Genomic DNA, 14,735 nt, shown 5'->3' on the forward strand with positions numbered 1-14,735 from the left:
GAGTTATTATGATTAATTAATTAGTTTGGGTATTAGGTATTAATAGCTTAGGTTAATTAATTTGGGTATTAGGTATTAATAGATTAGGGTTATTAAGATTAATTAATTTGGGTTATTAAGAAATTAAAAAAACTGGATAACCATTTTATTCTAATAAAAAAATTGAGATTTTTTTATGGGTTGATTTCGAGTACTCACTTTCTATTAAACTATGGAAAAAAATTTAATTTTTTTAAAATAAAATTGTCGATCAATTTTTTTAATCAAGAAAACCAAATATTTAATACACAAATTGATTTAATCTTAATAACCCTAATATCTTGCTTCCCGTTCCGATTTTTTCCAAAAAAAGGGAAATTCAATCTAAAAGTAAAGATTACCCAAAAAAATTCAGTCTATACTTTAATTATACGGCGAAAAGAAAAAGAAGAGAAATGTTAGGTATTGTTGGTTTTATTTTAATGAGTTAAGATAAATACAAAATCTAATGTTTAGAACCATTTATTTTGATTTAATGACTAATATCATTTTAGTTCTCATTATTCTCGTTATATTATAATTTTAAAAATAAAAATAATTTCTAATGCTATTTATTAGTATAATTAGTGTAAAATGATATTTTTCTATTTGAAATAATTAATATAATTAAAATATATTAATTTATCACAATTCAAATAATATAAAATAAAAAATTTTAAATAATAATTAAAACATGTTTAACATATTTAACATGTAATATATTTTACGTAATTAATACAAAGTAACATTATTCAAAATAATAATTAATTAACTTAAATTAATTAAGTGATAATTAATAAATTTAATAATATGATAAAAATAAAAGACATTCTTCTCGATTCAAAAGTCTTATACATACTCGTACTTTTATATAGATTATAGATACTGCACTATTAATATTTATTATTATATTAAAATCTTAGACTAAATTAAAGTCATGAGTTAAAGCTCAATACCAAAACAATTAAAGAAAATAAATAAAGCAAAATTTAAAAAAAAAACTTTAATTTGTTAAGGAAAAAACTTTAAAAACATTTTTTTAAAAATCTTTTTTCTCATCCTCTCATGCAGATTATTTATATTTTCCTTCTAAATTTTTATTAATATTTTTTTCTTAATTTATTATATATTTATATACTTTTTCTTTAGTTGATAATAATTAATTAAGTAATTTTCTTTTACATTATTTTTATTTTTCACTAATTTTTGTTTTTATATTTTTTTTCAGTGCAAACTTTTGTAAATATTGTTGGAACAAATAACTTTGTTTACAGTTGTTCAAGATTAGGCAACATAAAGTAAACATCAAAGCAAGAATATATTTAACACAATATTTATTAACGTAATTTAGATTTATTAGTTTTACTTTACGGAATCTCGTTTAAAAAATAATTTTTATTCTACAATTCATCCTATATAATTATTAGCTAAAATTCAAACTGAATATTTGTAATCTCAATATTACTCAAAATATCTCACAATAAAATCAATAAAACTCTTAAAAGAAATACCTAAAAATAGTAAAGCCCAAAAAGTTGATCGAAGACACTACAAATGCTCCATCTAAGTGATGCTACAAGTAATTTTATTTTCATGTTAGTTATATCAATATATTTTTGAATTTTCGATTTAAAACTAATTCATTTCCGTAAATAATTTCGAAAATGTGAATTTATTGATACGAAACCATTCGTTAATAAGGGACAATCGCTTCTCAGTTATTCTACATGTAATCATGATTCTTTTTTTACTTAAAATTCCTTCACTTCTCCAGAAAACCAACCCAATCCCCTCTTTTAATTCTCAATATTTATTCCTTTATCATTCAACTAGCCATAAAGTAGAAAAATTTGCTTCTCTATTGGAGAATTGTAAAGATTTTGTTACTTTGAGAAAGCTCCTTGCTTGTATTTTCACTAATGGGATTTGTCAAAGTACATTTATAAGCTCAAAGCTTCTAACTTGCTATCAAAAGTTTGGATCCTCACTTGAATCAAGATGGGTATTTGATGGAGTTATCAAGAGCAATATCTTTCCTCGGAATTCAGTTCTCGTTGGATGTTTTAGAAGTGGTCAATACGGTGAAGTTCTTAGGCTGTATTTGAAATTGAAGCAAAAAAAGATTGGTTTAGATTGTTCAGCTATTACTTTTACTTTGAAGAGTTGTGCTGAATTGGGTAGTTTTGGATTTGGAAAAGGAGTTCATCTTGATGTTTTAAAGTTTGGGTTAAGTAAAGATGGATTTGTGGGTTCTTCACTTATAGGTTTGTATTCAAAGAATGGAGATATGGTTGGTGCTTCCAAAGTGTTCGATGAAATAACTGAAAGAGATGTTGTTGTATACACTTCGATGATAACTGGCTACGCACTAGTTGGCGGTCATATTACTTACAAGGCGTTTGAATTTGCTTGTCTCATGCAGAAGGAGGGGATCGATCCTAACAGGGTGACAATGGTGAGTTTGCTGCAGGCAGCAGCCGAGTTGGAAGCACTGGAAGAAGGCAGGTCGATCCATGGATATGCTATTAGAAGAGGGATTGGTTGTTCAGATGAAGTATTTGAGACAAGTCTCATGGATATGTATGTTAAATGCAAGGTCCCAACAATGGCGGCATGCATTTTTGGTAGAATGAAGATGAAGACCATTGTTTCTTGGAATGCTATGATAACTGGGTATCTTAATATGGGGCAGCCATTGGAAGCATTGGGACATTTTTGTAAGATGGTACATGAAAATGTTTTCCCAGATTTGATTGGCTTAGCCAATGGGATTTTGTGTTGTGCTGATTTGAAGTATTTGCAAGAAGGAAAGACTATTCATGGTCGCATTATTCGGATAGATTACGAGCTTGATCTCATAGCTACCACTGCTTTGGTTGATATGTATTCCAAGTGCAATGATTTTACCCGGGCTAGGAAATTATTCGATGTAGTGGAGAAAAGAGATGTGATTTTATACAATGTCATGATGGCAGGTTATCTCCAAAATGGATTTGCTACCGAAACCGTGGACCTTTTTATTGAAATGGTTGGTTCCGGTCTTAAACCAAACCTAGGTTCTATCCTGAATGTACTTTCAGCGTTGTCAGAGATGAAGAACGTAAGAGGAGGAAGGAGTCTTCATGGTTACATTCTGAAACATGAATTTCGTATGAATACCGAAGTTGCCAATCAAATTGTCTACATGTATGCTAGATGCGGTTGTATCTATGATGCAAGGCAAGTATTCAATGGGATACGATATAAGGACTTGATTTCATGGACGTCAATGATGATGGGTTATATCTACCATGCCAACCCCGAAGAAGCCATCCTATTGTTCCGAATGATGAAAAGAGAAAAACTCAACCATGATTCCGTCACTCTGATAAGTTTACTCCAGGCATTCTTGAAGCTTGGACATCTAAGTCTAGCAAAGGAAGTTCACTGTCATTCATATCGAACTCGACTAGATCATGAAACACTAGTAATAAACTCCCTGATAACTACTTATGCCAAGTTGGGAAATCTAAATATGGCAAGAAATTTATTTGAGCACACCAATAGAGGGTGTGTGACATCATGGAACACAATGATTGCAGCATATGGGATGCATGGAAACTGCAAAGAAGTTCTCCGGCTATTTGACCGAATGCGAAGCGAGATGATCAAACCTGATGACATGACCTTCTCATCGATACTTACTGCTTGCAGTCACTCTGGCATGGTGGAAGAGGGTCTGCGAGTATTTAACTGCATGAGAGAAGACTACCGCATAATACCCTGTGAAGCACATTACGGATGCATAATAGATTTATTAAGCCGAGCAGGACGTCTCGAAGAAGCATACGAATTGCTTAAATTACTTCCAGCTAGACAAAGTGCATCAGCAATGGCTGCCATGTTGGCTGCTTGCAGAATCCATGGAAACACTGAACTGGGGGAGGTTATTGGGCACTGGCTTTTAGATTTAGAACCAGAAAGCCCAAGTGTATATAATTTAGTGTCAAATTTATATGCAGAAAGTGGAAAATGGGATGAAGCAGCCAGAACAAGGAACATGGCAAAGATGAGGGGTTTGAAGAAGGCTGCTGGATATAGTCAGATAGAACTAAATCCGAGAGCTTCGACGATGTAAATATCCCTGGGACTGGATTCCCGTTGTTGTTTGATTCATTCTTAAGACATTAGGTTTAGCAGGGATAGATAGAGATGATTTTGACAATGTTTCTAACCATTCCAGGGTATGAAAAAGAAAGGGATGAGTGTACAAATGAGAGTGATAATCAGAATTTTGTTGTCTGCAACACATTTATATTGCCATCACCTACGTATTTTCATGCGCATTATATTCATTAAGGCTAATGTGGTGCGACATGTAGGGGAATTTCCCCTTGAGAGTCGCCGACCATGGGATCAAATAATCTTAGTTGGACTTGAATCCTTCTAAATTAATTAATTAATGTACTCCAAGTAAGAATACAACCCTCGTATATGTTCCTGTAAAAATATGTTGTTATAGTCGAAATTAAAGTTGGGAAAACTCTGTGAAAATTTTATTTATTTTATTTTATTTTTATCTGATTAAAATATGAAAATTTTATTTGATTAATTTTCTTGTACTAAAATAAATTTTATTTTATTTTTAGTTTTAGTTTTGATTCTAAATTTGTGAGAATTATAATTGCAATCATATAGTATTTATAATTTAAATCTAGAGGTTGGATTTCAGTTTGGATACATACATATAAGGATTTTAACTTCCACCCTCTAGGAAGTATTCGTTTTCATCTTATGTTCGATTCTTTAGGTCAAAGTCCACTCTCTAAGCATTCGAGGTTTCAAAAATAGTGGAAAAGATTATTTTGTAGAAAGCTTGAATACTTTGGACTTTAGTTTGAGTTGATTGAAAATTTTGAGCATCTTCTAGATCCCCTTTGTGAATTAAACAATTTTTGAGCCTCGAAATATATAATTTCATCAGATTTATTGCTTTAAATATTATGACAGTAATCCATTTTAAAAAAAAAAATTAAAATTCCGCCATGCTAACTTTGACATAGTTTTTAAACAAAATTTAATACTTTTAAAATTCTTTAATTATTATTTTAAAATTTTTAACTTTCTTGCAATGTAATTTGGCAAAAGAAAGACTTGACCTAGTTTCACTATAATAGAAATTGTTTCAATTAGGACTAGGAAGGCATGCCAATAATTGGCATGGTTGGCTCTTAGGTGTGCACAATTATTTTTCTTTTAATAAAATTACTTATAGATAATTTTTTTATGGCTCAACTTTAGTTAGATTTTTTTATTATTACTCAATTATGAAATAAAATGTTAAGTTTTAATCACTAATATTATCATCCGTTAACAACATTGATGGAAAGGTGATGTGGCAAGTTAAATTTGCCACACAACCACTGGCTATCCGCCTTGTAACAGTCCTATTTTAACCCTAGTCGGAAAGTGGTTTCGAGACCACAAAACCGAGTCGCGAAAATAATTGAATGTTATATTTTATGTTTATTATATGTGAAATTTCATGTGTGAAAATATCGTGTTTTGATTTCTGTCATTTGGATGTGGAATTAGTTAAAAAGGACTTGTTTGAGAAACCTTGAAAATGTGATAGACAAATGTGCAGTGGCCAAATATTATATGGTTTAATATTATGGGGGACTTGCATGTCAAATGGACCATTTTGAATGTAAATGACCGGTCAACACATGCATGCAATCATGTGTTTTCATATCTTTATTTTAGTTGGTGGAAATTATATGTTAAATAAAGAAATAAGCATTATATTATAATGGTTTTATATTGTGAAATAATGAATTTATAATAGAAAATGGTGATAAAAACAAAGTTCCACCCATCCTTTCTTCCATTTTTGCCGAAACCATAAAGAAAAGAAAAGAAAATGAAGCTAAGGCATTCGACTATGGTGAATGTATAGATTAAGGTATGATTTCATGTGATTCTTTTGGATTTTTGTGGAATTGAGTTGGTTTTGAAGCTCTTAGCATGACCCATGTGCTAATTTTTGAATTTGTGATGCATGAAGCATTCGGTTATATTTCCTATATGTTAAATTGTTGATGTTTTGAAGTTATGTGATTAGAAATGGTTATAGGTGAGTATGAACTAAGTAAAAATTTCTATGAATGGTTAATATGGACAAAAATCTCAATCGGCTATTATCGAGTAAGGTGAAATTATGCTTAATTTTGGAAATTAATAATTTAATTGTTAGTAAGTGTTTTTTTTTATGGATGCCGAATGTGGACTTGAATTGGGAGGTTAATAATTTGTTGTTTATTGAGTTATATATATATACATTTGGTCATGGAGGATTTGAGATGAATTTAATTATTGTTTTAGTTGAAAAATAAGATAGACATGGACAAACTCAATTAGGTAAATTTTAAGCTCTTGGATTGAATTGGGAGGATTGAAATACTCTAGGGAGTATTCAGTTAAGGTATGAGAGATAGAATGTTGAGGTAAGTTGGTTTGTGTCATTGCCGAATGCACTTGATATTAAGACATGGTTTAGTTAAATGCATTTGACATGAAAGGAATTGAGTTGCCGTGTATGTGATAATGGGAAGATAAATTGAATTTGCTTGACTATAATTAAATGAATGTCCAATTTAGGTTGGTATGATGTTAATATGAAAATGTTATGACAACCTGGTGGAATTTAAGAACTATGTGCAGTTAGTCATGTTATGTGTTTAATTCATCAATGATGAAAGTGCCGTATGATATATGTGTTTGAAATTAATAGAATTTGGGTTATGATGAATTGATAAGATGATTGAATTAGTTTATTTGTTTAATTAAGCTCAAGATCAAATAGAGCCAAGTTCGGATAAGGGGAAAGCGAAGGTTGTTGAGTAGTCGATCAGAGCTGTTTGTTCGACAATAAGGTAAGTTCTAAGCAATTAAGACTTAGATTACTATGTATGCCTAGAGTACACATAACTCATGAAATGTAAATTCTATATGTGGAGAAATGTCAAATAGATAATGTATTATTGAGCCGATGGCATTGAATTAATGTGCTATTTTTTTTTGTTGTACTATGTGTACGTATATGCATGAATGAAAAGGGCACTATGTGTGCGAATGGGGCAGCACTATGTGTGCGTATGGAAAAGCTAGCACTATGTGTGCGAATGAATATATGCACTATGTGTGCGAATTTATTAACCGAGCACTATGTGTGCGAGATCGGTTGTGGGGCACTATGTGTGCGAAATGATTAAGGGAATATGATCATGGTAGGGTGTGAAATAGAACACTGATTACCATCATAGGTAATTAAGCTTTTACGAGAACAAAGATAAAAAAATGAAATGTGTATGGAATTTATATGTATGTGTCTATTTCTAAAGGTTATTGTATAATGTCTTGGAAGAAGAAATAAGAGTATGTGGTTATACGGTATCATGAATGAATAAGGTAGACAAATTAGACTTAAATGGAGTTCTGTTGTGATTTATTTATTAAATTTCTTATGACTTACTGAGTATTATCTCATTGGAATTGTTTGTTCATCTTTATTTAGATTCTGGATCCGTTGTGAGCTCGGGACTATCACTGAAGTCATCACACTTATCGTCATCATTTTGGTATCTTTAAAGAAGCTTTAGGTTTAAAAATGTGGCATGTATAGGATAGACAAAGATGAGTTTTGTATTTTAAATGATGTAATTATCATTTTGATGAGCCATGCAAAAATGGCACATGATCTAGTTTTGTGATCTTAGAATGTTAAAATCTTGTTAACTAACATGCGTATTTATGATATGGATGATATGTTATATTTATATAAGCAAAGTACATTTGTATGTTTAGTAAATCATAATAGAAATTGAAAGTGCTTCCTTAAGGTTAGTATAATGGTTTGAATGTTGGTTTTTAAGTTTAAATGTGAAATGATTTTATACTTGGTAAGCTCGATTAATTAAGTTCTATAATAATAAGACTTACAAATGTTTTATTAGTTGAAGCACTTATTGTGAATGAATGAATCTTATGCTCAATTGGATTCGGCTAAGGGTAAGGTTTATACCAAATGAATAGTAAAATTTATATTTGCATGATGCTATTCTATGAGATCTTGACTTTATATATTTATATATATGCGCATACTCTAATATATGGCTTATTGGATTTTGGTTGTTAGATATGAATATTCGATTATAGTAGGACTGAATTAATTAAATTTATAATTCCAATTTCTGATTTATATGTATGTGAAATGTTCTAAAGTTGAGTTGTTTTTATAATGCCTCGTGACCCTACTCTGGCGACTGTTACGGGCATAGGGGTGTTACACGCCTCTTGAGAGTTGCCTTCACCTTCTTACTCTAACGTTGAATCAGTGATAGGAAACCACCAAAATGCTCTTCTTGTCCTCCTCTACCATTTTACTAGTTTAAATGCTCTTGAAAATGGCTAGGAATTGCCAAACTAACCTTGAACCTATCTAATCTGGCTATCAAAATGTTCTTGTTTCAAACAATGTTATTCTCCTAATCAACGACTACCATTCCACCGTTGGGTTCACTGTGAAACTTCCGAAAGGGTGCCAAACTTGTGGTAGCCGTTAAACTTTGCTTTCTTCTTTTTTTTTCTTTCTATTTTATTATTGTTTTTTGTTTTGGCTTTTGGGTCGAGTATTGGGCTTTTTGGGATATGGTGAATGAGGAAAGGAATTGATGACAGATGGTTATTGGAGATTTTACAATAATTTATTAGGGGTTATTATAAGGTTGAGGCTTGATGAGATATGGCTTTAGGTTGGGGAATTGTGTAGGTGTTGTGGTGGTTGCGAGGGTTATTGAGATGAGGCTTGTGAGATAGTGAGTGGCGTTAGTAGAGAAGAGGGGTGAATGGGAAATTGTATGGTAGTCGTAGATAACAATGAGGGCGGTGGTGAATGAGATGGTTGTTGGTTTGTAACGACTCGATAGTTAAGGGTGTCAAAAAGTACATTTTTGGGACTCTGTTTCCGTAAATCGAACTTGTAAATATTTTTAATAAATATTTACAAAGCTAGTTGTGTAGTTAATTAGGTTTCGGTTAAGTGAATTTACTTGAATTAAAAGTAATTAGGTATAAGAACTAAATTGTGTATAGGGTGAAAGTTAAATTATAGATTAAAGAATAATTAAAGGAACTAAAGAAGCAATTATACCTAATTCCATTAAATGGACGGTATTAATGACTTATATGTGTAAATTTATTTTATATGTTATAATAGTTAAAGTTAAAATATATTATAATATTAAGAAACTTAATAATTAAGTAAATGTATATATATTATATAATAATTAATTAATGTATAATAAAACAAATAAAAAATAAATAAAGAATGATAAAGCCATTAAAATTAGAAAGAAAAGAAAGAAACAAAAAGAAAGAAGAAAAGAAAGTCACGCACGACTTTAGGGAATTCTAAAGTTCAAAGTTCAATTGGTTAGTCAATTTAATCTATTTTTTTGTAATTTTATGTTTTTGGAATCTTAGTATCTAGGGTAACCTGACCCATGTTGAAAGTTTAGCAATTATTAAGTTTTAAGTGTTGTCAATATTGAATAATTTTAGTTTTAGGGATTAAATTGATAGATTTTTATGTTAGAAATAGAAAAGGATTAAATTGTATAACAAATTGTAAAATTTGAGTATTAGGGACTAAATTGTGAAAATTTTAAAATTTAGGGGTTTAAGTGAAAATAGGGAGTTAAATTTAGTTTAGAGTGAAATTAGTATAAAAATATAAGATTAAATATGAAGAATAAAAATTAGTCTTGGTTTAGGGACTAAATTGAAATTGAGGCAAATATTGAGTAAAAATTGAAATATTCAATAATCAATATGAAATTGAAAATTTATTGTATTGATGAATTTTAATTGTTTTAATTCTGTAGCTAAAGTTGTACCGGAATCCTCGACTAAAAAGAGGAAAGATAAAATCGACGTCGAACAGTTCGAAATTCACGGTTTGTATTTCTATAATCCGAACCTAGTTACTAATTATTATATTTTGATTTAATGCATATGGTAAGTGGTTGAGGTGAATATTTCGCATTTTGATATTGAATTGAATTAAAGTTGATCGAAATGGATTGAATTGGTATATATATATTATGAATGTATTGATTATTTGAATTGAAATGAATATTCATGTGTATATGTGATTATATGAAAAATTTATATTGGATATTGGTTGTTTTTGAAATATGAAATTAAACCCTATTAACTGTATCGGGCTGAGTCGGATATAGATGGCATGCCATAGGATAGGAAAAGTTCAGGGATTTCTTCGACTTCGAGTCGATGAGGCATTGGGTGCCAATTTACTTCGGTCTAACCGATGAGACACTGGGTGTCAAATTTATATAACATTGGACGCAGTTATTACTTCGGATTTATCTGATGAGGCACTGGGTGCCAAATTGGTGTGTTGGTTGGATCTGCGTATCCGTTCGAGTCTGAGTCGTGTTAATAGGAGTAATTAAATAAAACAATACTATGATTGATATTGGATGATGTTGTACGTGAATTGAAATTGGGATAGTGATTTAAAACATGAAAATGAGATACATCAGTTATATACTCATGAAGTGGATATGTAATGGTTAATGGCATTTTTTAAATGATATGTGGATCAAATTGTAAAAAGCTATTATATAGAAAGTGATGAGAACTGAGTATAGTATGAAATGATATATTCATGAGTTGAATATTGAATGGCTAATGTCATTGTACAAATAAATATGATTTGATATGTGAATAGCTATTTATATAGCAAATGTGTGAATTGGGACATTGTTTAACGAATGAAATATGATAACATATGATAGTCATGATACTAGACATTAATATGTGATTAAAATTCAATTGTGCATATTATATTATCTCGTTTTTAAATATTCAGATTATAGAAATACCACTGAGTTTTACTTAGCGTATGGTTTTATTTTTCCGTGCGCAGATTAGGTATTTCACTTTTGATCGCCGATTCAGCATCCAACAACGACCCCGAACTCAAATGTGGTGATGTTTATCTTTTGTGTCGGCATGTAGCTAGGACATCTAAATGATAGTTATTTTGTGGATGGATTATAAATGTAATGTTGGTTTGGTATATACATATAAACATGTGTTTGTGTTTGAAGCCATATTATGGCATGGTAAATTGAACAAAATCAGATATGTGCATGTGAATTTAAGTTAATATTTTAGGTAGCTTTGAGTTAGGCCAAATTGATGAACTTTGACATGTTTATAATTTTAATTTGGTTGATGTTTTGATGATATAAATGTCGTACTAATGGGGGTACATTGGTTAGGCACCTAGGATGATTATTTTAGCATGTTTTGAATGTTTTGATCGTGTTTTGGACAGATTAAACGAATGGTTTTTGAGTTGTTTAATGTCCAAGCATGTAAGAACTGACAAATTTGTTGGTAAAGGCACATTTTAGGTCCACATGGCCAGACACAAGGGCACGTGACTTGGCCGTGTGAGACACACGGATAGCACACCGGTGTGCGAGGCCATTTCAAAGGGTACATGGCTTGGCACATGGGCTTGTGGCTTGGCCGTGTGACCTAAGTCAGAGAGTTACATAGGCACAGACACGGGTTTGGGACACAACTGTGTGTCCTTACTTTGAATGCCCACATAGCTAGACATACGAACGTGTGACTTGGCCGTGTAGCTAGACATACGAACGTGTGACTTGGCCGTGTAAGTTACACGGCCTGTCCACACGGCCGTGTGAACCCTGCAGTAAAAAATTATCTAACTTTTTTCTAAAATTTTTAAATGTTCCTGATTTAGTCTCAAATCGTTTCTAAATTGTTTTCAAACTTTCAAAGGCTTAATAAGGGACTCTATGCATGATAATGATGAATCATTTTATGATTTTTGAAATGTTTGAAATGAATGATTAGATTACGATTACTTGGTAATGCTCTGAAATCCTATTCTAGCGACAGATACGGGTTAGGAGCGTTACATGGTTGATGGAGGAAGATTGCAAAAAATGGGTTAGATTATTTTGCTTAGGAATGATTGGGTGAAAAATCAAACCAAATGAAGGTCGACTAATGAGGAGCGGTGACAAGAGATAACATTGGCAAGGAGCGGTGGTGAGAGATGACACACGGCTTGGTTAAAGAAGAAGAAGAATAAGATGTTGGCGACATCGAGTAATATCACACATGAATGTAGCTTAATCATCGAACACCAAAATAATTTGAGAATATCGAAAGCAAATACTATTGAATATTAAAATGCGACTAGAGGACACATCGAATTTACAAGGTTTACCACATTGCCTATACCTTAGGCACCAATATCAGATAATAACTGCACTAATACCAAAAGAAAATTATAAACTAATGAAACCCTTAATTCAAAAGATTTCCCAAAGTATACTAATTGTATACAATAAAGTGGTAGATCAAAATTGGGATACTTAAGTGAACGTTTCAAACCTTCTTTTATAGCAAGGTTGAGGTGGCAACCTTTTGTCCCATGTTTATGTAGGATAAAAACAAGCCAGCATTAACAAATCTCCACTTTTGGTGAGTTTGTCAATCCCACTCAACTTCCAGTATCTTCCACTCCTCAACTTCGTGAAGTCACCTTCAATTATACCTCAAAATGTGCTTTCAAGCACCGTACACTCAAAGGTATTTAAACTTGTAGGATGTTATCAAGTTTAAACAATGATTGAACTTTATTGCTTTTACCACATTGGTCATCATATCTATAGGATTTTTAGCTATTACAATCTTTTAAAGTAGAATCTTTCCTTATTCAAAGATTTCTCGCACAAAGTGATACTTCACGCAGATGTGTTTGTTTCTTGAATGGTAAACTTGGTTTTTCGCTAAATGAATAGTGCTTTGACTGTCATAATAAAGGCTAATGTGATATTAAACAACACCCAAGTCTTTCATCAACCTAAACAACCTCTTTAACAAATTTTGAAACTGTCATATACTCTGCCTCTATCATTAATAAAGCTACTATGGACTATAATGTAGACTTCTAACTTACTGGGCTTTAGCAATAGTAAATAGATACCCAATAGTAGATCGATATTTATCCAAATCACCAGCATAATCAAAACCGACGTATTCGATTAAACATTGACCAAACATTTTAACTTGTTCAAAGATTAAACCAACATCTACGGTTTTCAGAAGATAATGCAGAATCTATTTCATAGCTTGCCAACGCCTTTACCAAGATTATACATCTACCTGTTCACAACTCCAACTGCTTGTGAAATGTCTTGCCGAATACACACCATTTACATTAGGCTGCCAACTACATTAGTGGCTGCGCCTTGGTGTCTGTATGTATCAGGGCTAATAATCAATACAAAAAAATTATAATATGGGAGTATACTGTAAGTGTGATAGGTCGAATTGTAATATTTTTAGTTTTACAATGGAACACTCAAATATTCCAAGGATCAAACCCAAAAAAGTTTAGGGACAAAGTGATTCCTAAGCGTCAAGCATGCAAGTAGGTAGTCTAGCTGACTACTTGCTAAGTAACATATTACGAAAATGCATAGTCAAGGGTAAATTAGACTAATCACCTACCTAACACTAATGATAGCCAAATTGTAAAATAAACAAAATTACACAATTAACAAATCAAGAAACACAAGTGATCAGTTGACTTCCATGTTGTTGATTAGTTTTCAGATTAGGGATCTAAAAGGCCTAAACTTCTAACTAGCTCAATTTTATCTCTTGGTCACCATTTTACCAAATTAGACAATTTAGTCTGGTTTATCTTTCGACCTCACCAAATTAACTCGGGATAAACAAATTAATGCTCAATAGGATCACCTCTTGGTCTCACCTATTTATAAAAATATGGTTTAAAAAATAAGGTATTTCCATTTTTGATATATTTTCAATCAAATTTAGCTGATTTTTTTTTACTTTTTCGGTGAAAGGGTCACAATAATACTTAATAGAATCTTCTCTTGATCTCACCTATCTATAAAAATAGGGTTTAAAAATAGGGTGTTTCCATTTTTGATACATTTTTATCAAATTTAGCTAAAAAATTATTTTTTTGGCTTTTTAGGTGAAGGGTCACAAAGAAATGCAAAACTCCAAGAAAGACCAAATTACACGTTGTGTAAATATTGAAGGTTAAATTGTTTAGAATCAAGACTAAATTGACACAATGTAGAAATTTTGAGGGTTAAAAATGCTATTATGTCAAATTTAGCTACCACATCACCTTTCCATTAGCCATTTTGCGGCTGGTGAACAAAAAGACAAAACCGAATAGTTGAGTGACCATTTTGTAACTTTTAATAATTGGGTGACAAAAAAAGCTTACCAATAGTTGGGTGACTACTAGTATTTTTTTTACCTTTTTGTGGTTTGGATTGTCAAACAATGATCTAAAAAAAAGTAGAAGAATGATGCTTAAAGTCCACAGTTTCGTTTTGAATGAAGTAGACCACTAGAGATAACATTAGTGTAAGAGGTGGTTAGGGTTATGAAAAGAAGAAGAGAGAATGAAAAGGAGAAGAAGAATAAGATAACTAAAGAAATAAAAGATAAAAGGAAAAGAAAAGGGAGAGTTAAAGCTAATAAAAGAAAAAAAATTCACTCAAAAGAAAAAAAAGTACAGGGATTAACAAATTGACCTAAAATTGATAATGAGAATAACA

The 14,735-nt window shown here is 31.3% G+C and overlaps 1 protein-coding gene across 1 annotated transcript; it reads left to right on the forward strand.

The window, feature by feature from the left end:
* The first annotated feature begins 1,753 nt into the window (after nt 1-1,753).
* Nucleotides 1,754-4,135, forward strand: LOC107897378 (pentatricopeptide repeat-containing protein At2g03380, mitochondrial). Its single transcript, XM_016822820.2, has one exon. It carries the CDS (start codon nt 1,754-1,756, stop codon nt 4,133-4,135), a length of 2,382 nt encoding a protein of 793 aa, XP_016678309.2.
* The last annotated feature ends 10,600 nt before the right edge of the window (nt 4,136-14,735 follow it).

The sequence above is a fragment of the Gossypium hirsutum genome, chromosome A05 (genome assembly GCF_007990345.1).
Source record: "Gossypium hirsutum isolate 1008001.06 chromosome A05, Gossypium_hirsutum_v2.1, whole genome shotgun sequence".
NCBI classification, from domain to species: domain Eukaryota; kingdom Viridiplantae; phylum Streptophyta; class Magnoliopsida; order Malvales; family Malvaceae; genus Gossypium; species Gossypium hirsutum.

Bases quoted from the DNA above. Each gene is read 5' to 3' on its own strand.
- LOC107897378 (XM_016822820.2), top strand. From the start codon at position 1,754: ATGATTCTTTTTTTACTTAAAATTCCTTCACTTCTCCAGAAAACCAAC.